The following is a 24,711-nucleotide window of genomic DNA, read 5'->3' as shown; positions in this document are numbered from 1 at the left end:
CGGTGTACTGGATGGCAAACCATAAATTTGATTTCTCCCTTTTGAGATCACTTGCAAGGAGGGAAGAAATAGTAAACATAAATATGAAGATGTGATGGTATTCCTGTTCACAAATACTTCATTAATTCTAGGAACAAAATTCGTAACAAGAAGAGAAAAGAAAATGGGCACCACAGACATGAGTCATTTGAGGGACTAACACCAAATAAAATAGTAAAATTTTAGGTAAATATTTTAATATAGTGCATGTCTTCATTGTTACACCAAAGATTGTTCAGTTCAGGCACAGCATTGGACAAAAACAGTGTGTGGAGACACATATGTAGCCCAAAAGAATAAAAACTTATATGAGTGACATAGAAATAAAACCATGACATTTCCCAAGACCTTAGACTGCAGCAGAGGGCAAGAAATTGCTTGGGGAGTATATGGCTGGGAATTGCAGTTGTTGATTTGAAGCTTTAGAGCTACTAAAAGAAAGCAGAGAAAATTTCTCTGGATATGTTTTGACCTCTGACTGGCATTTCCCTCTAATGAGATTTGCATTCCCTTTTCTTTCTTGACTGTAGAAATACATCAGGTTATCAGAGTGCTGCTCCTACAAATATCACAGTACAAAAGAAATAGATATGTGGCTGAATTGTGTTGTGGTTAAATAGACTTTCTTTCCAGAGAAAATTAAACCAGTATGATGTTATTTTTCTAGTTTATTGCCAAAAGGTCTGTGTGCAGTACAAAACCCAATTGTGTGATGAATCATATCTAACTATGATGATCAAGATACATCCTCCATCTTAGAAGCAGTGCATCAAAACAGGCTGCAGAAAGTGGGAGGCTCAGCTCCCTCTTGTGTGACTACTACACAGGCACAAACTAGTAATGATTTCCTTGCTCCAGGCCACAACATGAAGAACAGAAAAACCAAAACATGAGAATGATTCTTTATTTTCCTCCTAAGCATACCATTAGGTCACTAGAGAAAATACAGTGTTGTGCATGATCAGCTATGTGGTTTAGACATTACAGCCCTTGAGTCAGCCATGTGTAAAAGTAGAGTAGCTGGTTTGGAACTGGTCTGCTGTTGCACTGCTCATTGTTGAACTTCATGAGGTTCCTATTCCTATCAACCCATTTCTCCTGCCGGCTGTGGACTTCCTGGATGGCAGCGTGACCTTCTGGAGGAGGTCAGCCACTCCTCCCTGTTTTGTGTTGCCTGCATCACGGCTGAGGGTCATCCTGTCATACAGATCATTAATGAAGATGATAAACAGGACTGGGCACAGGACTGATCCCTGGGGCACAGCGTTAGTCACTGGTCTCCACCTCCTGTACCTGGCCATTCAGCCAGTTTTCAACCCACAGGCTCATCCAGCCCATACATCACCAGCTCCTCTATTATGATCTCACACACAACAATTCAGAAAGCCTTGATGAAATCAAGTTAGACAATATCCACCAGTCTTTCCTCATCTACCAAGCCAGTCACTGCCTTGTGGAATGTTATCAGGACTTCAGAGACCATAAAATTAAATGGAAGTTTTCTTTGTCACCCCTTACTCTTTTGGACACATTTAAAAAACATTAGAGACACTGAAAAACTAAAAATAGCTAAAAAGAACACATGTCAAAAGCTGGATCATTTTGAAAGAAAGATATGTAAATGATTTAAACACTAATTAGAAAACTAGGCCCAACATAAAAAATTTACTTGAATGTGGATTCATAATTAATTGTGGTACTTTCTGCACAGACTAAAAATCCATCATGAAATTAATTGAACTAATATTTAAAAAGAAACAAACACTGTGTAGCATTTGGAATTACTGTAGTGTTACAGTAGAAATTAGAAAGGTGTATTAATTTAAATCCCTTACTGCTAATAGGTTAAATTACCAATCTGCAGCCAGACGTAAAAATAACGTCAAATCAATAGAACTCTTTACCAGTGTAAGCTAATTTAAATATGAATTTTTTTTCCATAATATCTTACAGAAGGGTCAGGCTGTGGAGCAGACTCAATCCTGGGCAAATTTTGACAGAGAGCAGTGATGGCCATGGCTGAGCAAGGCTGTGGGGAGCTGGAGACCAGCCTTGCTAGAGCACCACAGGGCAGGGACTGATGGCCCCAGGGGCTGATAGGGAGTCCTGGGCTGTGGTCAGGGCTGGCAGTACCTCAGGGACCCAATAAATTTTATGATGCAGGCAAATGAAATTCCATTTTAAATCACAAATGAAATTCCATTTTGTGAAGGGATGTCTGAGTAAAGCATAAAAGTTTATGGGGTAGGAACTGGACTTTAAAAGCAACAGTCCAAAAATACCAGTGTACTAGTTTGAAAAACAAACCAGTGGGAGGCACCAAGTCAGAATAACAATTTAATGGGGGAAATTAAAGACAAGGAAAAAAAAAAAACTAAAAGAAAACACTGGTTCAAACTGACAGAGTCAAGATACAACCTGACACCCTGTTAGGCAGGGTGGTGGTAGCAGTCTGGTAAAATGGTGGCTGCAGTCCTCTGAAGCAGTGATCCTGTAGAAAAAAAAGGTCTGCTCTCCCTCAGAAAGTCCAGTGGAAGCTGTGTAGCTCCTGTCCTCTGGAAATCCAATGGAAAGGGGGGTCTCTCTCTGGTGTTCAGAGTCTCAGATTATATCCAGGATGGAATGCTTGGTTCCTCCCTCTGGGTGGAGCATCTCACAATGGGGTAATGAGTCATGAGGCAAAGTGTTGATTAGGCTCATTAACAGAAGATAGTCTGGAGGGAGTTATCTCTGAGTCACGTGGCAGGACAATGATGGGCCATTAATAGAGAGATAGTCTGGGGGGAGGAGGCAAGGAAACACTGCCCCACCTGATTTCAACAGCTCATGAGGATGGTAATAGAATACACTGCAACCCAGGACAACCAGCTCCCCAAAGACAGAAAAGATACATCCATCTATGTGTGCCACAGGAGCAGAACAACTCTTTCTTTAATGATGGACAAGAGCAGATGTGCATCAGACTGCTCAGAAACACAGGACAGACAAAACTGTGATGGTGAAAACTGAACCTCAAGCAAACTTACGAAACTTTAAGGACCAGAAGAAGGTTTTAAGGTTTCATCTCCAAGAGTTTATTTCCTAAAAAAATATTTTCTGTCTGGAAGATTGAAGCTGCATTCACACAGGACATTTCATCTGCAGAAAGTTTAGTCCAAATATATATATAGGTGTATATATATATAATTGAGATTAACATAGCAAAGTCAAAGTAGGGAATGCCAGAACTAGGACTGCTTATGTAACCCATTTCTGCTTGCAGGAGATAGTCTTGAAGACAGAAAGCATCTCATTCACATATGTCTATTTCATTTACTGCATGGGGAAGGCATTTGGATTACTGAGTCATCTTTAAATTGAATGGAAATTCAGACAGAAACATACTCACTCTGTCCCCGTTACAGGAAAACATTTAATTAACAAGCCAAACATTTACAGCAGTTGCATGTAAGGGTCAGGTCTGAGAACAGGTGTCAAATTGTGTTGGTTTGAGCACCTATTCAGGAATGTGGGAAAGAATCATCTTCCCTTCTTGCTGCCACATTCTGAACTGCAGTGAACAGAGACCTCCAGCAGGCCCACTTTTACAGACAGCCATTTTTAATTTTCCACACCATAAATAATCTGATTCTGAACTACAAAGGTCCTTTGTTGTCACTTCTTCCAGTAGTATAGTTGATGATACCCTTCACAGTATGTCTTTCCAGATGAATATTTTGTTCCTTTAAACACTGTCTGGAAAACCGTAACCTAGGAGGGGAAGCTTGCACCTTCCCAGGAGACCTACTGCTTGGGTCAAAGGAGGTGCTCCAGGGTGGGAGAAGCAAGAGCTGGGAAACTGCAGTGAGGAGAGGAAAATGCCTGCCCCAGAAAGAGGTCAAAAGCTTCCCTGAGCCCAGAGGGTTGGAGAAGAGAATTCTCCAGCTCAGAATACCATTGAGCTGTCTGGAAAGAAAGACCTGCTCCAGCAGGTACAGCAGATAAGCAAGACAGTAGTGGAAAAAGCCTGTTTTCTTTTTCATCAGTTTACTTAGCATCTTTGTGTTTTCAATATTAAAAAAAAAAAAAAAAAAATTAGTCAAAAAGGGTGTGTTTCACATTCCCCCAAATCTCACAAAGCAGACAGACAAGATGAGGCCTTGGTCAAACAATGATGCCACCTTGTTGCCAAGGGTTCTGTCAGAGTTCCCTCCTGAGTTTTAAGAAAATTCTTTTCAATGTTTAATGTTCCTAGCATGAGTCAGCAGTGGACCTTGCACTTTTAACAACTCCAGGTATTAATTTTTGTGAACAGGAATTTATTCTGGATTTTTAGATAGAAATCAAATTTCCCAGGCAGCTCTAACTAATAATACTGTATCAGAAAGTTTTTCTTGATAAATAGACACATTTTTTCTTCTTGCTATGGCTGTCTTGCTTAGAACTGTTATTTTACATAGTGCCAAAACATACAATTTATGATTTTAAGAGATGAAGCAGATGTGTACTGAGTTTGTAGCCATTTAAGGCATGTTCCTTCACAGAAAGCTACATCATGGAGCATTCATTTAAACTCTCACCTGCCCTCTGATACATGAAAAACCATGCTCAGAAAGCAGCCTTAATAAAGCAATAAAGTTTGATTAATTAAATTCTTCTGCCTTGTTTTCTCTTAAGAACACAGCAAATGCACTTTTATCCCCTTCTGAAGTCATAGATCTGTATAAATAAATCCTAATATTTTCAGAGGAATAAAATAAGTTCTTCTTCAACTACTTTCCATCTTGCAATGACACATCGTGCCTTGCACGCACAGGAGGGCAGACACGCCTGTTTTTGTCACTTAAGGCTTTTCATTCTGTGGGGTGATTTTATGCCCTCCCACACACACACCTGAGATTTTAAGAAATAAGTTTTTCCATTCCATCAACTTTGTGTTCTCCCTGATGAAAAAAATCCTGTGATCAAAACCAAGATGGCTCACAAATCTTACCCTAAAAATGTATGAGCCAACAGGAAGTGCTCACTGAGGAATTAGAAACTGAAAATTTCTGTTGTCTTGTTGACTGATGTACATCGTGCACCAGAAAAGCAATTTATATTGGGTCATAGATACACTGTTCTGCTTGGTTTCTCACCTGTATATAACCTACATCAATGGTTCCAGCATTGCTGGCTCTCCTGCTTGATATTATTACCTGCTTTCTGGAACCCTATCTCCCGAGACAGAACTTCCTGGGGCTTCCACTACAGGCAAGAGACATTTTTCCAAGATAATCTAGCTTTCATTTCTAGAACAAAAGTGTCTGTCCATAGCTCAGTTCAGCCCTTGAAGGAAACAGGTCAAGAAAGAAAAGCAAAGCTCTTCCAGTGTGACGTCTGGAGTCAGGGAGCCCTTATATTACATTTACCACTGGGGAAACACACGTTCTCTTAGGGGTGGGGAGGAAGTTCTGCAGTTTACAGTCCTTCCTCTGTGATGTGCAGAAGGGATCTACATTGGGAATATTAAGAGATGAAGCAAACAGAGTTGGCAAAGGACCTGGTCTAATGTCTTCCTTCTCCCTCATATCCCACACTGGTTTATGCATGAGACAAGGGCAGGTATTCCAAGTGCAGCCGATGGAAAGCAGCCATAACTAAAGAGAAGGCTTGTGTATCAATTCTCTTGCCTGTAAATTGGATTAAAATGTTAAGTTAGCATTTCATAGTGGCAGACAGCTTAATTGCTATAGAGTTTTCTGCAACAAATGCTAACTCTCAGTTTGAGCTACTCAGCCACAAAGCTGAAAGTTAATACAGGTTGCCTTCCACAACCCACTAATAACAGGAACGCTGCTATTCAACAAACCACAGAGCTCTGCAAAGTGGTTTGTTTAACAATAGCATAAGTGTGCTGCTTAGTGGCAAGATCAAACACAGTAAGAATCCACCAATTTGTGCACCCCTGCAAGGCACGCACTGGATGAAATGCATGGGCTGTACCCTCCAACAACACAAACCCTGCATTAGCTCCCACATTTCTGAAGGGAAGGCAGGTTTGCACTGTATTTGGGGTGGGATGGTGCCAATCTGTCACATTCTGCTCCCCTTATTCAAGACAAGCTGACCTTTGCTCAGCAATGAGTGGATGGAGATGCTATTTAGCAGGAGAAAAGGCAGTGCATGGGGGTGGGGGCACAGTACCAAAAATGTCAGGAGTTCATGCACCCATGTTTAGAGATTTCAGTATCCTATTTCAAGATATGCAGACATTTGGATGATGAGCTCCCTCTGTATTTCCACCTCCTTTTTTTTCCTAGATCAGGTCATTTCACCCAGCCAGTCTCCCACTTACAATCAGAAAACTTCATGAGAGGTTCCCTCCCTCCTCAGAACAGAACAGTTCAGTGCATCTGCCCAAGAGAAGCCCCTCAGTGCTGGAGAAGGGTCTTTTCTCATAGCCTCCATTAACACAAAAATCCTATGTCCCTTACCACAATTTTTATAGTCTTTTGCTGCAGGTATGATTATTTTAAAATGCCTGAAACATTTTCTTATGCTCTGTTTATTGTCCTTCTCACCACTCTGCATGAGAGCTGGCTGTAGCTGTACTGATTATCAGCTGCTGTAGTTAGCAAGGAAATAATATATGGTGGATTTGTAGGATAATGGGATTAAAGTATGCTTTAAGAACTATTCCAGAAGAAAAAAAAAAAAAAAAAGAAGAAAAGAAGAAAAGAGAAGATATACACACCAAAAAGTTAAAAACAAAGAGAAAACTACAGAGAATAATAAGGCACGATACCACTGGGTTTCCCAGCTAACACAACGGCCTTGCAGATCTCAATCTTTTGAGTAACACAGACTTGGTTCTGCTGAAGCAATGTGGAGAATATGAAAAAGCAGACAAAACTAATTTCATGTTTGAGTTGTCCAGACTGATATGTTTCCAGAATACTGGAGCCTGTGTTCTTCATGCCAGATTGTTTTTTTTTTTCTTTTTTGGCGAACCTGTATTTGGTGTAGAAGAGACTTTTTCAGCTACCTAAATTAATATTCTAGCATGTCCTCACACACCAAATTAGCCCTGGTGCCAGGAAGAGAAAAAAAAAAAAAAAGGTATCAGCTAGACTGGGGATTAAGAAAGCAAAACAGGCAGGAGGATTGCTCAGCAATTCCTAACATGCTATCCACACAGACTTCTTTAACTGTGCTTCATTAAGTAACAGAAATCAGGACTGTGGAAAGGTCTCAGGAAAAGAAGGGAAAAATGGAATTCAAAGAGCTGTGATGGAACAAGGCTCAAGATAATGACAGACAATCTGAATTGGATTAAAAAATAGTAAGAAGAAATTTATTAAAAAGTAGATGGGAAGAGAATTCTAAGGAAAAAAAAAAGCCATTGGGCACTCAAACAGGCTCCCCAAGGAAGTGGTCACAGCACCGAGCCTGACAGAGTTCAAGTATTTGGACAGTGCTCTCAGGCACATGCTGTGACTCTTGGGGTTGCCCTGTGCAGGGCCAAGAATTGGACTTGATGATCCTTGTGGCTCCCTTCCAGCTCAGCATATTCTGTGATAAAGTGTGAAAATGGCAGCATAACCTAAGTGAAAAAAATCACCTTGGAGTAGAAAAATTAACATCTTTAAATGTATGACACAAGAAATTAATTGAATTGACAGAGTTATTTATAAGATTTTAAAATAATTTATTGCCTGAATACCTCTGACAGGAGTTTAATTAAAGCACAATCTACAGAGTTTTTCTAGCTTGGTTTCAAACAGATTCTTAAGCTGCCTATGTTTATGACCAGCAGTACTGTGGGTAGCTAGGAAGCTCATAAAACCAATGAACTCCAGGGAACAGGAAGCATCATCTTCCCCATCTGTGCTGGTTCATGGTTGTTTTCTGTAAAAGCTTCCCTCACTGGAATCCATCTTAGCTGAGCTAGCAGTTCACTTAGTGTAAACTTATCGACCAGGCTTCTCCTATGGAAAAGAAAGTAGAAACAGGCACCTACAGGCACTGGTCCCATCAGTTGCCCTAGATATAGACTTAATTTTTGCAAATTAAAATTGAGCTTGTTTAAAACTTTCTGGTCTACAAAACTTCCAGAGACTTGCAGTGTATTTTAAAGAACCACCTTTGCAGAAACACCTTCTAGTACAGTTAGAGTTATTCTTGCCTTATTCTTTAAATACTGCAGGACCAATAGTTAAACCAGATCAATTTTATTCAGCCTTTTTCAGCTTTGGATCCCTAACAAATTTCCAGAACAGTTTTAGGTCCCTTTGGAAATTCTACATATGTAGAATATATATATATATAATTCATGCAGGTCAACAACAAAAGTAGTTGAAGAATTACTGTACTACAGAAATTAAAATTCTTTGTACATAGTGTTCTGCATTAAATCAAATGGAATAGTGCTGACACTTCTTCTGGCAAACCAAAATGAAGCACAGTGCATTTTGGTTGCAGATCTTCCCCATCCATAAGACTCTTTCATTTTTTAATACTAAAAAGTTCACATGAACTCAAGTAGATGATCATACGTATTATTGATATCATAACTGTTTATTTGCCACCTCACAGTTCAGGGTTCTTTCTCTTTCTTTTTGGACAGAATTGGTGTTTCAGTCCACCATCACTAAATAATCGAAGTAATTATTTGTCTTCATTTAGCTTTACACTGGAACATGAATTGCAGTACAGTGCACAAGATTTGGGGTGCAGGGACATGCCTCACTCATACCAGGGAAGCCTTACTAAAACTAATATTTGAGCACTAATAAGCAGGAATTTGATTTGCATTAAGTTATCATCAACTGTCAAATGTTCAGAATAAAAAAGCTGTCAAGGATTTCATTAAAATAATTTCCACTAACCAGCCAAACCCTGAGTTAAAACATCTTTATGAAGATCTTAGTTTTGTGATAAACACTAAAGGCTGTTACAGCCTTTCCTTGCCATTCTAATTTGAGGTCATCAATCAATGCAAGCATATCACAGCAGCAATTTAATAGGTTTCATTTTCCAGGTGATCTCACTTTTCAAACTAAAAGTAACATTTGCTTTCAAGGCACAATAGGAAGAAGAATGCATACTTTACTTTGATAGCTGCCACTTCCAGGATAAAGTGGTAGAGTTACAGGTTTTCTTTCAATTTCATTTTAGAGAACTAAAAATACCTGATAACTTCAACTATTTTTAGAATAGAGGATAATTTATGTATTTGCTATGCTTCCTTAGGTGCAAGGACTTTCCCAGTGTAAACTGCATTACTTTAGACATAAAATAGTCTGCACTACTGCAATGACAAAAGACATGATGTCTCCAAGTGAAGTATAATTGATATCAGACAGGTGACTGTCCTGAACAATCAAAATTGAAAGGAGGATGTTTCTTTAGAGATGCTCAGAGACAAGTCATCTCTTCAGTACATAACTGGAAGTGTCTGGAATCAGGGTAATGGCATAATGACAGGGTAGTGGTCACCAACGAAAATTTTGAGAACCACAAAACTGAAATGGGATATCAGGTTTTATCAGGCTCTGTAATAGCCACATGCTCTCATTTTTAGATCCTCTTCATTTTTTTTTCTACTCTTCCTTAATATTTTTCATGGCTTCAAAATTTTCTGACATTATTAAGTTCTTCTGGCATGTCAATAGGGCAGAAGATATTTAAGTCTAATTTACAAAAGCACATGGCTGAAATTGCTTTCCTGTTATTTAGATGTTTAGATGTGGCACTTAAAACTTCAGCAATCCCTGACCCTAAGGTCTGAAGATCAGTGGAAGCTCTCCACCTTAAATTTCCATGACCACAGGATGACAAATAAAAATGAAATGCATAAACTTCAGACCAGCTTTTAAATGACAGATTCTTGAACGTGAAGCCCCATGGAACTGACTGTCCTGCAACGCCACTTCAGAACAGACGTCTCTTGGAGGGAGTTGGAGCTGTCCAAAACAGAGTCATGAAATAAGAATGATGAGTCCTTGAGCTCACTGTGGATACTCTTACTTTGTGCTATACACACATATTCATCTGGAACAGCATTTAGTCAAGGAGTGGGAATTAAATGAACCTGGCATAAATAATAGGACCATTTGATTATCATTGTCACCTACAATGGATCCCATCGACTACGAAACAGCTGGAAAGATGTACTGCGCTCTTGTTCAAGCGCTAATAAGCAGCTCTGCATGGGTGGTGCTTTACTGACATTGAGTGCTTGTACAAACCTTCCCCGTTCGTGCTGCTGGTAAGGATGCCTGGCTGCTCTTTGTTAGCCAGTATTATTTGTATACTATTCAAGAGCCCACAGCAATGGAACAGAACCCTGTCACAAATTAATGGGTCTCTACTAACTGGAAATGTCAATGCAAAAATGAATTTAAAGATGTTAATTTTTCAAGCAACATGAATCGCCTGACAGCACTTTATTACAGCAATGCTATTTCCTCCCTCCCCCGCCCATGGCTTAAAAAGCTACTGCAATAAACATCAGCCGATTAGCTACATCCAGCATCGCCTTTTTGTTTTCAATTTAAACATAAAAAATTTAACTTGCAAAAAGGCTGAGAGCTGCCTGGCCTAATGGAAAGCACCTGTGCTCATGGCAGGGGGGTTGAAATAGATGATCTTTCAGGTCCCTTCCTCAGGGGAGGAGTTACGAGCACTGCTTAGGTCAGTCACACATGGATATATAGTCAAGGTCTGCATAAACCCAGCTTGGGGCAGAAGCAGCATTTCTATTTCTAAACTCTAGAAAAATCATAGCACGAAGTTTGGCCCATAGTAAAAATTAACAGCACTTTGGCAAAGCAAGCATGCAATCAAAAATATTAAAAACGACTTTGCAAAGAACAGATGTGAAAAGCAGTTCAAAGTAATGCCTGATGCTTTTAAGCATTAGAAGCATGCATCAGTATTAATACCAAGCTACTTATGGTCATCCCTAGCAAGTGTTCCCTAGATGTGGATATGCTTCATAGGTCTATTTGTTTCACATTTACTGTCTTACAAATAGCCCACAGCTCTTCAGTTGAATTTCTAAGATGTTTGATAGCAAACATTTACTAAAATCTTGTGGCTTCTCCTATAAGAAGTCATACAGTGTGAGCCTGGAATTGCAAAATGACCTCACGACTCAACAGGTAATACAAAGAATATTCCCCACCCTCTTTTCTTTTAATTTTAAACTTTTCATCAGACAGCAATGGATTTTTATCACAGCCAAGTCTTCTGAAGATAAAAGTGCTGCACTTCTTAGTTCACACTACACCTTTGAGACAGAATTCCACTGGGAGAAGTCCAGTTATTTAATGGCCAGACTGTTCCAGACTTACTTCCTATCAAATATCATGAGCAGTGAAAGGGATTCTGGACAGTGATCTCACTCCCACCAGATGAGGACTACTTTCAAGGTCTGTAAACAAATTTATCTATTGTTCAAAATCAAAGAGCGATTCTCTCCATTAAAATTATCAAAAGCCTCTAGCGATGGTATAGTTCTTACACACATCTGGTATTTCTCAGTAGTGAGAGTCACTGTTCCTACTCATAGCCTCAGGATTTTCTTCATAATAGTAAACAGGAGCACCTGCACATGGTCCTTTTATTAGTGGCTATTTGGGTGCATTCAAAACCCTTCAAAATCTGCTTGCCAGGAACATTTAATCACTTCAAAGAAATAAAGGAGACCAAATCCATACTCCAAAAAGATTCAGTAGTAGAATCTTTTGTTTTCCTCCTCAGTACACACATTTTCTTCTTTATTTGTAAACAGAACTATTTTTAAGCTGGCAATGCTTTCTGTAAAAAAATTACAAGCCTTCCTCACACGACCACCAAGGGCCTGAACCTGTTGTAAAAGGATAAAAATTGCATTCAGCTAATTAAATTACATCAAAAAGCAGTTTTGATTTCATGCACAAAAGTTGTTGTTATTTTGAACAAGTCCCTGGAAACCTTGTACCATGTGTTAATCAAGATCAAACAAGACTGAGTGGACAAGTATGTAACATACAGTATTGAAGGGAGGGGGAAGTACCAGTTGGGGAAGGCATTCATAAAGGTTAATGTTAGCCCCTGCAGGTTAATGCATCAACTGCTTCCTTTAGCCAGTGAGGAGATAAAGGCTTCTCAGAGAGCCATTCAGAACTGAAGATTCTTTTAGCTACTCTGAATCTCTCTGGAGGACTTTAATAAGTTAAACTTCAGAAGCAGCCTGCAGAGATTAGCCTCAAAAAGATCACACTTACCTTTGTGAACACTCACCAGTATTTACCTTCCATCAGTGGCTGAAATTCACTACTGAGATGTTCTGTTGGGTATTCTGTATTCAGCTCTGAACATTGTGCATTGCACACGGACTGAAGTTCACCCAGCTGGAGCTTAGCACTCCTGCTACAATCACTGGAACAGTATCCACAGCGCTGCTAGGACGACTGCAGCATTGAGTTTTCCCAGTGCCCCATTAAAGTGCTGTTTGAAGGCCACCTGCATGCTGCCATACAAAGGACTGCTGTGCCCCAGCACCTTCAGAATACACTCATTGTGCAGTCCTGCTGGAACAGCTCCTTCTCTTACTCCGACTGCTCCTCGTATCACTGGAGCAAGCAGTGGGAGCTGGGCTTTTATGATCAAGCTAAACACAAAGAATAAGAATTCTCGACTTTTGAGACCTACTGTCAACAATTTTTATGATTCTTACTTAGTAACAACAAGAAAGGACAATGGCCTTTTCATCTCAAACACAGAATAAAGTTGGATTTTGTGACAAGAACACAGGAAGAAAACCATACTGCTGATAGAATTTATTATCAAGGCCATTTTCTAACTTCTCCCATTCTACTGTACTTCATCAGAGCATTGTGCTTTCCTCCCTGAAAAATGTCCATGATATCTTTAAAAATTCTATCAAAATAATACTTCTATGATCTTGTATAAACCAAAATAACAATAAGAGATATCTGAAAGTTTTGGTGGGACTTTTCACAATTTATGCTTCTGCCAATTTATTTTTTCACAGAGTATCTTTGTAACATAAATCAGCCATCCTTTTATAAATGTAAAATACAGAAAAAAGACCCTTCAAATTGACTTCAGCAAAGGTCTGACAAAGTGAATCACAAACAACACAAATCTTTTGTTTAACACCATTCAGGTTATAACCAGAGCTGACAACACAACTGCCAGGCAGAGCTGATTTCCAAAGTACACCATAAAGTATGGACAGACAGACCAGTGCAAATGTGGGAGCACAGCATTTCCACAATCTTCTAAAAAACCCCAAGCCCTAGAAACTTAAAGTTTCCTATACAACCATATACGAACATGACTTAACAAAATCAACTTGCAAAGGTCAAGTTAACTTGCAGAAGATTGCTAAATACATTTCAGCACGGAAATCAAGTGTCTTGAAAAGCCATGTTCAGATTTTAGAGGCCATACTGGGACAAAGGTGTAATGAACAGAGTACTAAAAATACCAGTTATTTTTCCAAATGAACAAATTCTTAGCATGTTACATAAACTACCTGCAATGCAGTATGTCAAACAAATACTTTATGCTGTGTTATAACCTAAATAACAGTGTTAGGAATGTTAGCCACCACATGAAATCATTTTTATATAACCCTCAATTATATAAACATCAGAGCATCCTAGTTTCAAAATGCATTTAACCGTGATGGCCCTTCAAAAACATTGCACCTTTAGACAGGAAAAAAAAAGATTCCTGTTTGCTATATTCCAGTATCAGGTGCTTTGTCAAGCATTCAGTCAAGAGATTTGCAGCTAAAAATTGCCAGCAATTAATTTCGCTCATCCTAATTATATTGTGGCATTAGATTAACAAAAACTATGTACTTTGCCCTTTGGGGCAGTGTTCTGTAGAATTCTGCATACTAGCAATCTTTTGGCTTAAAATGAATCTCAAAGCATGTTGAATAAAAGCTTAATGGGAAGTTTTTAATTATCGTCAAACTTTAAGAATATGAGAGGAACAATGTTTGCACTTTTTCATATAATTGTTTATTAAATAGAAATACAGAATTTTACAATTTATCTTAAATTTGGAAGCTGTTTATAGTCAAATATTGATTTCTGAAGTGTTTTTCTCTATTTCCTCAGCTTACACCCACTCAGAAGGGCATTTTATACTTCTGCATTACCTGACACATTATCTGAACATCTTTCTAAAGCACGATGATTGCACAGGACAGTTGTATTTGTGACAATAGTCATTTAACCAAGCACTACAATACCCATTGTTCTTTCCATTCAACTCAGTAGAACAGAAAAAAATGCAATATGGTAAGATTTTGCCAAATACATTAAATTACAACGTAGATAACCAGTTCAAGAAAAGCAGCAATTTCTCTACTTAAAATACACAACTGATAGTGTACACCTGGCAATTTATAATCTGAAGACAAATATTTCAGTGAATTCTATGATGTTTTCTATGTAACAGGCAGTAACAAAACCAAGACTTCTGGAAAGAACCAGTGTTAGTTTACTTAAAAAGGAATGACGCATTTGACCTGTACCTACACATTCCCAAATTACATTGCAATCCTTCTCAGCTGATGGCACTTCATGTGAAGAGACTTGGTCTCATAAATTCTTGTAAATTGAGTTTAATTTAACTTCACAGTATGTCCGAATGAAGTCTTAAAACACAGAAACCTCTTGTTTTCTCCTGTATCTCAAATACTTGCAGCAATTAAATCTTAGAATTACTTTGGAACATTTGGCAACTGTTTACTTATTTGAGTAATGAACTCCTGAAATTTCTCTTCTACTTGAGCTTAATACTTGAGCCAGGTGAAAGCTGTTCCTCTAAACATGGGAATAACTTTATTAAAAAAAACACCGGGAAAACCCCCAACTTTTAGCACACAGTAGGAATAATTTCTTTGTAGCAAATTCATAACCCAATTCCCCCTTCCACGAAGTAGGCTCAACAATATCCAGTATTTTAAATACCTCTTGATGGTGGCTGTGTTTACCCTTGTGGTGTCAGTAACACCTATAGAGAAGCCTGTCCTTCTTGCAGCAACATGACATGCAATTAGCCTGTTCTTCTACTAGTCAGGGAAGAATCAGTGTATGAGTTAATATATTTTAACAGGAAAATGATTATCTCTGTTTCAAAAAAAAAAAAAAAACACCAAATCCTGGGAAGTAATTTTTCCTCGCTTTAAAAAAGTCCAATTAATTAGTTGCATTTTGGAGTTCCAAAATAAATAGACCTCTGCTGCACAGCAACGTCACTTATTCCCCAGCTTTCAGAAGATGTTAGGAGCTCCCAACTCGATCTCTGGGAATGAGCCGTAGATCTGAACCATGCTTTAAAAACACATTTCCTAAATAAAGAAAGAAAACAGTATGTATTACTAACCAAGAAAATACAATGTTACCTCAATAAAGACGTTTAAAGGATAACAATGTTAAGTCAGTGTTTAACAGCTTCATAGTAATTCCTCTTGACATAGCAGAAATAAATTTTTCATGTTTCCATGGAATTTTATCATGCTCCTCTTTTTCCAAGGAGCTCTTTATTTTAAATAAAAATGCTAGACCTTGCAAAGTGTAGCCTTTCAAACTTTGCAGTTTCACACTTGAATGCCTGATTTCACTTATAAGCCATAAAAATTTGAAGAAAAGAAAATGAAGTTTTAGTTTTCCATAATTATTTTGTTATCTTGAGGTCATTAATGCATTCATTCATTTTTAGCTCTCTCCTTGGTTCAGTACTTATCGACTTCTAACTTCAGAACCTCAATTATACCTTCCTTTTAGGAAGGTTCTCCAAACAGGCAAGCATAAGTTAGCCTCATTTTAGCATAAAAATCCCTTTCAGCTTCTTATTTATTACTGTATTTTCTTAATCATCATAATCTTTACATAATAAGAAGACATAATAAAAAATTAGAAGTTTCTAATACTTAGATGCCTTGAATATTTTTTTAATGTATTCAGGATTGTCATTCAGGCTGCTATTTTCTTCTGTTACATGTAACATTTGAAAATGAAACCACATCTCTAAGTGATGTATTATTTAAGTAATACATGGAACGTTTACTTTTTTACTTCATACTATTACTGCACAAAATAGACTGTATGTGATTCCTTATTCAACCTTGCATTAACTTCTAAAACAGAGTAATTGTATTTCTCTCCCGAGCATCCCATTCCAGGGATGTGGAGTGCTCTCACAAATAAAATTAAGATACTTGACATCCATTTAATTTGTTTGCATCTTAGAACAAAGCTACCCTTTTTTTGAACTCCACTTCTCCAGCATGTGGATCAGGATCAAAACCATCGTACACAGTCAACATAATGACCCTTAGAAAATCAATTCAAAAGAACATGTTATCAGAAGACATTCTGATTTTACAGATCTGCCCAGACCATGTACTGAAGAGATCTATAAAACCCACTGAATGCAAACCTGTCTCAGCAACAAACTGGAGAACTGCTTACTAACCTTACTATCCTAGATGGAAACGTCCTATTGTAATGACCATCATAAAATTCGTAATGTTTTGAAACAGGCCACAGCTGCATCTCATGGAGACAGTAACTCACCTCACCTCAGTCTGTTTCCATCACTAATATCACACTGGTTTTATTAAAATTATGGCATACTATTCCCAGAACTATCAAGGATTTAAAATTGAAATCAATACAGGGATTAAGTGTTATGCCTAGCTCTTTCAGCTTTCATTTCCCCTGCTCCATGAAATCATGTAAGAAAAATGAAAGTCATACTTGAGTGCTTTTTTTCAGAAAGGAGAGGAAATCGTGGAACAGTACAAAACCTCTGAAATCCCCAAGGATTACTAAGATTTTATTCCTGTATATCTTATTTTGGAAGTTTTTGAAGACTTAAGTAACTGTTCAATCTGCAGGAACTCTGATATATGAAAAAAAAATTTAAAAAGAAGGGAAAAAAGTAATTTTATTTTGAGATACCAAATAATGAGGCTGAACAGAAGTTTATACCTAAATTATAGATGTTTACTTGTAAACTGAGGAGGGATTTTGGTCTGAGCACTGGGTTTGGTGTGGGTTGTATTTTGCTTGTTTTGTTTGGATTTATTTTGGAGGTTTGTTTTGCTGTGGACTGGTTTGTTTTGGTTTTTTTCCCAGTTGAGAGCAACATCACACAGCATTGCCAGAACACCTATGTTAAAAAAACATAATCCATGTGCCTAATATTACATCTGGAGAATAAGGCAGTGATGACAACATTTTGCATCTAGATGCTTTTGATTTACCTGTTTCTTGATTATGAGATGCTGTTTTATACTACTGAATAATCCCTCAATATTTATAAGAGCTTAGGAGAGGTAAAGCAAATCAACTGGAGACGTGAATTCAATATGCACAGCTGCAAGTATAATGAACTACTTTATGGATGCTTTTGCTCAGCAGTCAAGTAGTTCTAAATACATTTACTTTAAAGGATTAAGCTACAACTAATTTGAGCTACATAATAAAAAATGAAAGCATACTGCTGAGGAAGAGAAACAACCTAAGTACACCTTAAGCAACTTTACCATTTTGCCTAAGTATTCTTCAGTGGTCATGTGAAAATGTGGCTTTATATGTGGGTGATGATCGAGTAACTACACTAAATTATTAGATCTATTATCTGTTTTTAATACACTTGATCATGGGATCATGATGAGGACAGCATCAGCTGAGGAGTCTGCCTGAGGCACTACACCTGTGAAACCATAATCCAGGTGTCCGAAGGCAGGACAGAAGTCTCCAGTGGAGCAGAAAGCCAAACGCTTATTTGATCTTCATTTTCAAATGTTGTTAATGCAATCACAGATCTCAGAAACATGTCTCTACACTTAAATGGTTTCTTTTACAACTTCAAGAAATTCCCCAAACTAGTGTCAAGCAACTGCTCCTCTAAACATCAGATACTGTTCTGTGCTCTGCAAGGATTTACTTTATACTCTAGTTTACACAGCTAAGTGTGCTGATAATACCTTGTTTTTGTGTTTTCTTTTTTCCTGTGGTACCTTCAATAATGACTGGCATTCAGAGGGCATAAATGAGAGAGATAGATGGATGCATGGATTTCATGCAAAAACCAGAATAGCAGCAAGTCTCTACCAAACATTCCTCATGTTTGCAAGCAGGGGTAAAATTATTCAGTTTTCACTGGATGACTGGATTCCATAAGCACCAAAGCTGTTTTTATTAGTACCTAGTAGGTGAGAAATGTTCATAACTTTCTATCAGGATACTCTGTTCCACTCTCTTCTCTAATGGTTTAAGATTAGACTACTGTAATTATTTCCCAATTAGTTTAAAAGTACAGCTTTTCAAGAGCAAGTCCACACAATCTGCTTCCAGACAGCAGACCATTATTGGTACATATCTGTACTATGTTTCCATGTATTTCAGGAGGTGACAGGGAACAGCCTCACACTTTTCTGTGACAGAGATAAATGCTTCTCTCATAGCCAGCCTCCACATTTGAATTCAGGGATTTCTGACATGGAATCCCTTGGTGAGAACATGAGCTACCAGCAAGAACCAAAGAATGATTTGATTTGGAAGAGACCTCTATGACCACCTAGTTCCAACCCAACTCTTCTAAAAACACACCTTCCACAGCTCCTGGAGTTCCTGCTCTAAAACTCTTACTTTTTTTAACATACCTCATGAGAAGTGCTGCTAGAACAGCAATTACTACTGAATTAGATATACAGGGGGGAATACAGCCGTTACTTGTTACTGCAGTAGCATGTATTACAGTATTGCTTTCAAACTGCACATTAAATGCAAAGCTCTGAAGATCAGAAGTCCCTCACTTTTTCACATAACTAAATAAACAAACACTGAACAAAAAGTTCAAACACTGTTCTTTGGATTTAACATTTCGCACCCTACAACGACTAGTTTTTAACTACTGGATAATGCCCCTCCCATTTAAGAAGTCAAAACCCAAAATGCAATACAACCCCAAGTGCTATACATTAGACTGAAAGAGAAATAATAAGTTTTAAATGCTGGGATTCATATACAGTAACTTACCTGCTGTCTGTGCAGGATTTATTCCTATACCATCTACAAAGAAGGAAAGAAAGAGAAAAAAGAAGATGAAACAAACATATTACAACTTATTACATTAAACTTGCAGCTCAAAAAACATACCAACAAGATACAACTATTACATCAGGTCATCATGCAGCTATTTCCTATAGCTAAAAACAGTCTTAGCATGGGAACTGACAAGAAACCTTCAGCTATGTATTTGGACAAAACTGAATTAATGGTTTAGTATCTTCACCCCATACATAAGAAATTTAAATAATGCTGCAATATTATTAAATTCAATTTACAGTACATAGAGTTTGTGAAATACGAGACAGTATTGATTTTATCAATAACCTTCACTGCAACTTCAATACAAAAACTATTACAAAATAAACGATATTCTTACCGTTTGTTATAATGGCACTTGTTGCTGCAGGAACTTTGAACTAAAGGAAATAAGAGTATGACAAAATAGCATAAGAGACATAGTTAAAGCAGAAAATATATGGGTAATATTAAATTATCATTTTAGCTTGTTCAGGTACATAAGAAATGAGAAAAGAGTTCCTTCAGATTTATAGATATAGTTAACAATATTTAATGGAAATGGATGAGTATTTTACTAGTAATTCCACCAATGTAATGGAGATTTTTTTCTAACTACTGTGCAAGTGTACACCTGAGACATGTACCAGGTAGCTCGAAAAGATGAAGGAAAAAAACCCAGTAGATACCACACACTGTAAAATCAATTTTTTTCTAAGTAGGGCAAGTCTGGTTATGATTTGGCAAATTTTAAGTCTCTGAGAGATATCTCAGTAGAAACTGGCTAAGGCTAGATAGCCAGAATTTAAATCCTTCTCTGCCCCAAGAGCTTTAACCACTGAGAAGATAATCCACTTCCCCTGGAGAACAAGTAACAACTTTGCCCAAATTTTGATCATTTCCACATATGTTTCATTCAGGTTCCATGAAACTGGTTCTTGAATCACAACGCACTGCATAAGGTAATTTTAAGCTATGCAGTTCAAGGAACAAAAAAAAAATCATGTAACACGAAAATTATCTCTCATTCTTTTCAATGCCAGTTCACAAAGGGGCTTCATTCCCGGGGAAGAGTTTAACAATATTTTTTTTGCTCTTTGTTTACAAAGCACTTCATTCTGCCTGGTCTCAGAGAGATGCAAAAAGCTTCAGTGCTGACCCATAGTCTGAGGTCAAACAGTAAAACTCTCATAGATACTCAAAATACACCAATTAAAATAATGGTTTGCTAAATGTGAATATTTAAGTCACTAATGATTCTCTAAATCCATTTCTCAGATGACCCTATCACTAACTAACATTGTGGTTCCATGAGTAGGTGAAGTTAACAGGTTCAGTGGCAACCCCCACCAGAAGTGGCCCCTCCCTTTCAACAACTCCAACTACTCAGTCACACACTCATTTCTGATGCCTCATACTTGTTTCTTAGACTTTTCAGTCTAGGTCTCTATGTATGGGTTGTGTGGGCACAACCATATCAGTTCAGAATAAAAATAACTGGGGAAAAGAAAACATAATAAAACCCCCCAAATCATCAAATATCTTTAACAGCATGCAATATTCTGCATAATGTTCTCTTCAAGTAAATTTACAACAAAACCAATCCACAACCTCCCCCCACAAGCTCTGTTTCCTCTAAGAGCTTCTGTCACATCTGTGGTGTAACAGTAACAACATAAGGAGACTCAAGACCAGGAGTCCATCATCCTTCCTAACTATTTTATTACAATGCTCAAACAAAAGAATTTTCAATAACCCAGAATTTCCCAGGTTCTCCTGAAAAGACAGAGGGGGGAACTGCAAGAACAGACTCTCAGCTCAATTTTTTGTCAGTGAGATGAAGAGAGCCATCATGCACTTGATCTTACTGTTTACATCTGGTGAATGCCTCTTAATCTTTGCATGCTTAACCTGAAACAACATGATACATCTCTTCAAATACATTATGTGAGCAATTTAGACACCTAATGGTATAGGATTCCATGTGAAAGACCAACACACAGAAGCCAAAGAACACAGTCAGTTTTTTGAATTTATCCCATATGGCTGATCTCAATACCTTCTACAATCATAAACCATGTGTCTTCCAAAGTCAGAGATTACTGGAACTGAATGTAAAAAGAGTTTAAGAGTTTCCTGAATAATGCTAAAGAATTTTCTTGGTATTCCACATAAGAAATTTTAATATTAAGTATCCAATAGCAGTATCTTTAAATTCTCTCCACTTCTCCACTGTCACAAATTTTGACATCACTGATATAAAATAGTTTAATTACAAAGAAGAACAGAAAGCACCTCAATGCCAGCTGCTGATGCATAATTTGTGCAAGGATCACTAAGTTTAGGATTCTGCAAGTTCTGTCGGGCCCCGACTGAGGCCAGTAAAGCTTTTGACCATCTGTATCCAATAACAGTTCCTTCTGTTCAATTAACCACTGCATTTTTACCATTAAAAAGGCTTTCACTTTCAAGAACATGCAAAATGTTAAAAACCAGCATCACCACTCTCTACTTACTTCTTCCGCAGCAAATTTGAGGACGGCTGTGAAAGGTGTGTTCTCAGGCACGCTTAACCTGAAATCACAACACAAGTAATACGTGGCTGCCAAAACAAACTGAAAAGTAACTTTATCTGCTATTAAACTAGCAATTGAAACTTCACTTTTACCAATGGCAGTACTTTTGCCAAAGCTGTGCAACCAGTAATCAAGGGGAGAATAGGTCCCTGGTGGGTGTCAGATGCTTCAAGAGAAGCATTTTTAGCAGAAAATGAGAACACCTCTAAGTTTCAGCAGATGTGGCAAATCTCAAGAGCTGTGGGATTAAGCTCTGTAGCAATGTGCTCTCCAGGAGAGAACCTGGCCTCAAGCTGTGGCAGGGACGGCTCAGGCTGAACATCAGGAGGAATTTTTCACTGAAAGGGTTGTCACACATTGGAACAGGCTGCACAGGGAAGCGGTGGAGTCACCATGCCTGCATGTGTTCAAGAAAAGCCTGAACGTGGCCCTTAGTGCCATGGTCTGGTTGACAAGCCCGTGATCGGTCAGAGGTTGCACTCATTGGTCTGGGAAGTCTTTTCCAACATGAATGATTCTGTGACTGTGGAAGACGCGCAGGGCAGTGGGGCAAAGTGGAAAAGCCCCAAGAGCAGGGCTAACTACAGACATCGCCTGTCATTCCGCACGGAGGGAGACAACCGCCGCTCCCGCTGGCGGAATGCCCGCCGGGATGGCCATCAGAAGCCATTCCCGATGCGCCCCGTTTCACTTCCCCGCCGCCCCACGCCGCGCCGGCCCGGCACTCACACTTTGTAAGGCAACCGGGGGTCCGAGGTGAGCGTCACTTTAAAGGTGACCTTCGACCTGTGGAGAGAGCAGGGGGTTAGGGCTGGGTGAAGGAGCGAGGGGGGCTGCGGGACCCCCGCTCGGTCCCTCCCTCCCTCCCTGACTCACATGGTGCTGCCAGGGCCGCCGCCGCTCCCACCGACACGTCAGCGCCGCCCGCCACACAGGGGCCTCCGCCGGCCCTGAGCTGCCCGAGGCGCGCCTGACCACAAAGGGAAGATAACATGCCCCGCCGACCCGCTGTGAGGCAGGGAGCGGCCATGTTCTTCCGCAGCACTTCACTAGAGCTGGGAAAGGGAGAGGCGGAGAGGTGGGCGAGACGCAGCGGAGAATAGCGGGGAGGGTTTCTAATGAGGCAGTTGTAAGGGCTGTCCGCGGCTGAGGTAGGACCCCGGAGCAACTGCGAGCCAGCGCTTCCGTAGGCGCTGGAGGGAGGCGCGGGCGGGGCCGGGAGCGGGGCGGCTGCGGTCACACAGGGAGCGTGTAGGAGTGGGGGGTTTGGTAACCGGAGGCCACGTCTGCAGTGCTGTATGCAGTTCTGGGCTTCTCTACAAGAGGCAAGGAGGTCCTGTAGAGGGTCTAGCGCAGGACCACAAAGATGATGAGGGGTCTGGAGCATCTTACGGGAGAGAGAGGAGAGCTGGGCTTGATCAGCCTGGAGTAGGAAATGACTGAGAGGGGATCTCAGTAATGCATATAAATACCGCAAAGGCTAGTGCCAAGAGAATGGTGCCAGACTTTTGAGTGGTGCCCAGCGACAGGATGAGGAGCAATGGCCAGGAATTAAAACACAAGAAGTTCCATCTCGACATGAGGAACAATTTCTTTACGTTGAGGGTGGCAGAGCACTGGAACAGGCTGCCCATGGAGGTCGTGGAGTCTCCTATGGAGACATTGCAAACCCATCTGGACACGTTCCTGTGTAGCCTGCCCTAGGTGGTCTTGCCTTGGTAGGGGTTTGGAGTAGGTGATCTCCAGCCGTCCTTTCCAACCCTGTTCATTTTGTCAGTTTGTTTTGCTCTCAAACCAAAATGTTCTGCAGATGCTTGTTGAAGTTACACAGGCAAATGTGGATGCAAACATTTATTCCCGCTCCCTTAATATTTAAAACTGTTCACATCTTCCTTGAAGTGAGAGAGCTAGAAGTGGAGTTTTGTTTGGATAGTGATGGATACTTTTATAGCAGAAAACTAGCAGGTTTTGGTTTTGTTTGTCTGACTTGTGACAAATAATTTCTCTTTAATAAGGTGACATGGAACTGGAAAGTAATTTTTGTCTTTAATGCTCATTTATCTGCTAATACAGATGATGATCGACTTTCCAACTCTGGTATGTCACTATTATGCATATACAAGATATTTTGCCAGATTCCCCATGTATTTTCTCCAGTCTGCTGTCTGCAGGAAGGACAGCTTTCACTGCAGATGTAGTGCTTGTCACACACTGCTTGCCAGACTGGTTGTGGGCAAAGCAATTTGCTGTGTTCACCTTAGCTGGGGTCTCGTTAGGGTAAAGGTAGAAGAGATGCTGTACAAAAAGCAATTGATACATTGGAGTTGTTAATTTTTTTCCTAAGGACTGGCTTGCAGCGCAGGCATGAAATTCAGCGTTTCACCCTTGTGCTGTTCTTATATGAACATAGACCAAACTGAAAAAAAATTTTAAAAATGAGAAGTTCACTATCAGCTTGTCCAATGGCATTCATATTTCCCAGTATCTCCTGCATTTATGTTACTGTGTCTCTTTTCTCAGCTGTATTGAATTTGTGGGTCGTGCACATTTTGTAATCCTTTAGTGATCTCAAGGCTTTTTCATCTCTCTGCTTTTAAGAGATCACACCTGAAATTAGAACTAATAGTCATCTTTTAGTATTAACCCTTGTATTTAGGTTAGATAAATGTCATCCCATATTTATTCTTGCTCTTTTCAAAATCAGTTGTGTTTCTATGTATGTATGATGTTGTGGCTTTGGTTTATGTAATTTTGTCATCTGCAGCTTTCATTAATGCATTTCTGTCTCCTGTTTCAAGGTCATGAATGTGGTTGTGAAATAAAAGACTGATTCGTTCAGCACTTTGTTGCTGGCCTCTCACTATATGTACTTCCCCTCTGAGGAAATAAGCAGATCCAAATCTTCATGTTGTTGGAGCTGGACTGCGTTTAGTACCCAGATTTGCTTGGTTAAATCCAGTTTGAGCATGTGTGCTGTAGTGCTGAGAAGAGTGTAAATCCAGGCC

General features: G+C 39.2%; 1 protein-coding gene across 1 annotated transcript; it reads right to left on the bottom strand.

The window, feature by feature from the left end:
* Positions 1–14,022: 14,022 nt before the first annotated feature.
* UFM1 (ubiquitin fold modifier 1) lies at positions 14,023–22,653 on the bottom strand. Its single transcript, XM_032099646.1, has 6 exons — positions 22,583–22,653; positions 22,436–22,492; positions 21,647–21,704; positions 19,492–19,531; positions 19,083–19,115; positions 14,023–15,382 (listed from the first exon to the last, which is right to left on the bottom strand). Coding segments are annotated over exons 1-6 (258 nt in total). The 5' UTR covers positions 22,585–22,653; the 3' UTR covers positions 14,023–15,314.
* Between the last annotated feature and the right edge of the window lie 2,058 nt (positions 22,654–24,711).

The sequence above is a fragment of the Corvus moneduloides genome, chromosome 2, assembly GCF_009650955.1.
Source record: "Corvus moneduloides isolate bCorMon1 chromosome 2, bCorMon1.pri, whole genome shotgun sequence".
NCBI classification, from domain to species: Eukaryota; Metazoa; Chordata; class Aves; order Passeriformes; family Corvidae; genus Corvus; species Corvus moneduloides.
The sequence above is the reverse complement of the archived record's forward strand: the minus strand, read 5'-3'. Positions and strand labels throughout refer to the sequence as shown.

Bases quoted from the DNA above. Each gene is read 5' to 3' on its own strand.
- UFM1 (XM_032099646.1), bottom strand. The intron at 21,705-22,435 runs GTGAGTGCCGGG...TTGTGATTTCAG, and splicing joins CCCCGGTTGCCTTACAAAGT to GTTAAGCGTGCCTGAGAACA. The intron at 19,532-21,646 runs GTAAGTAGAGAG...TATTTCCTTTAG, and splicing joins TCAAATTTGCTGCGGAAGAA to TTCAAAGTTCCTGCAGCAAC.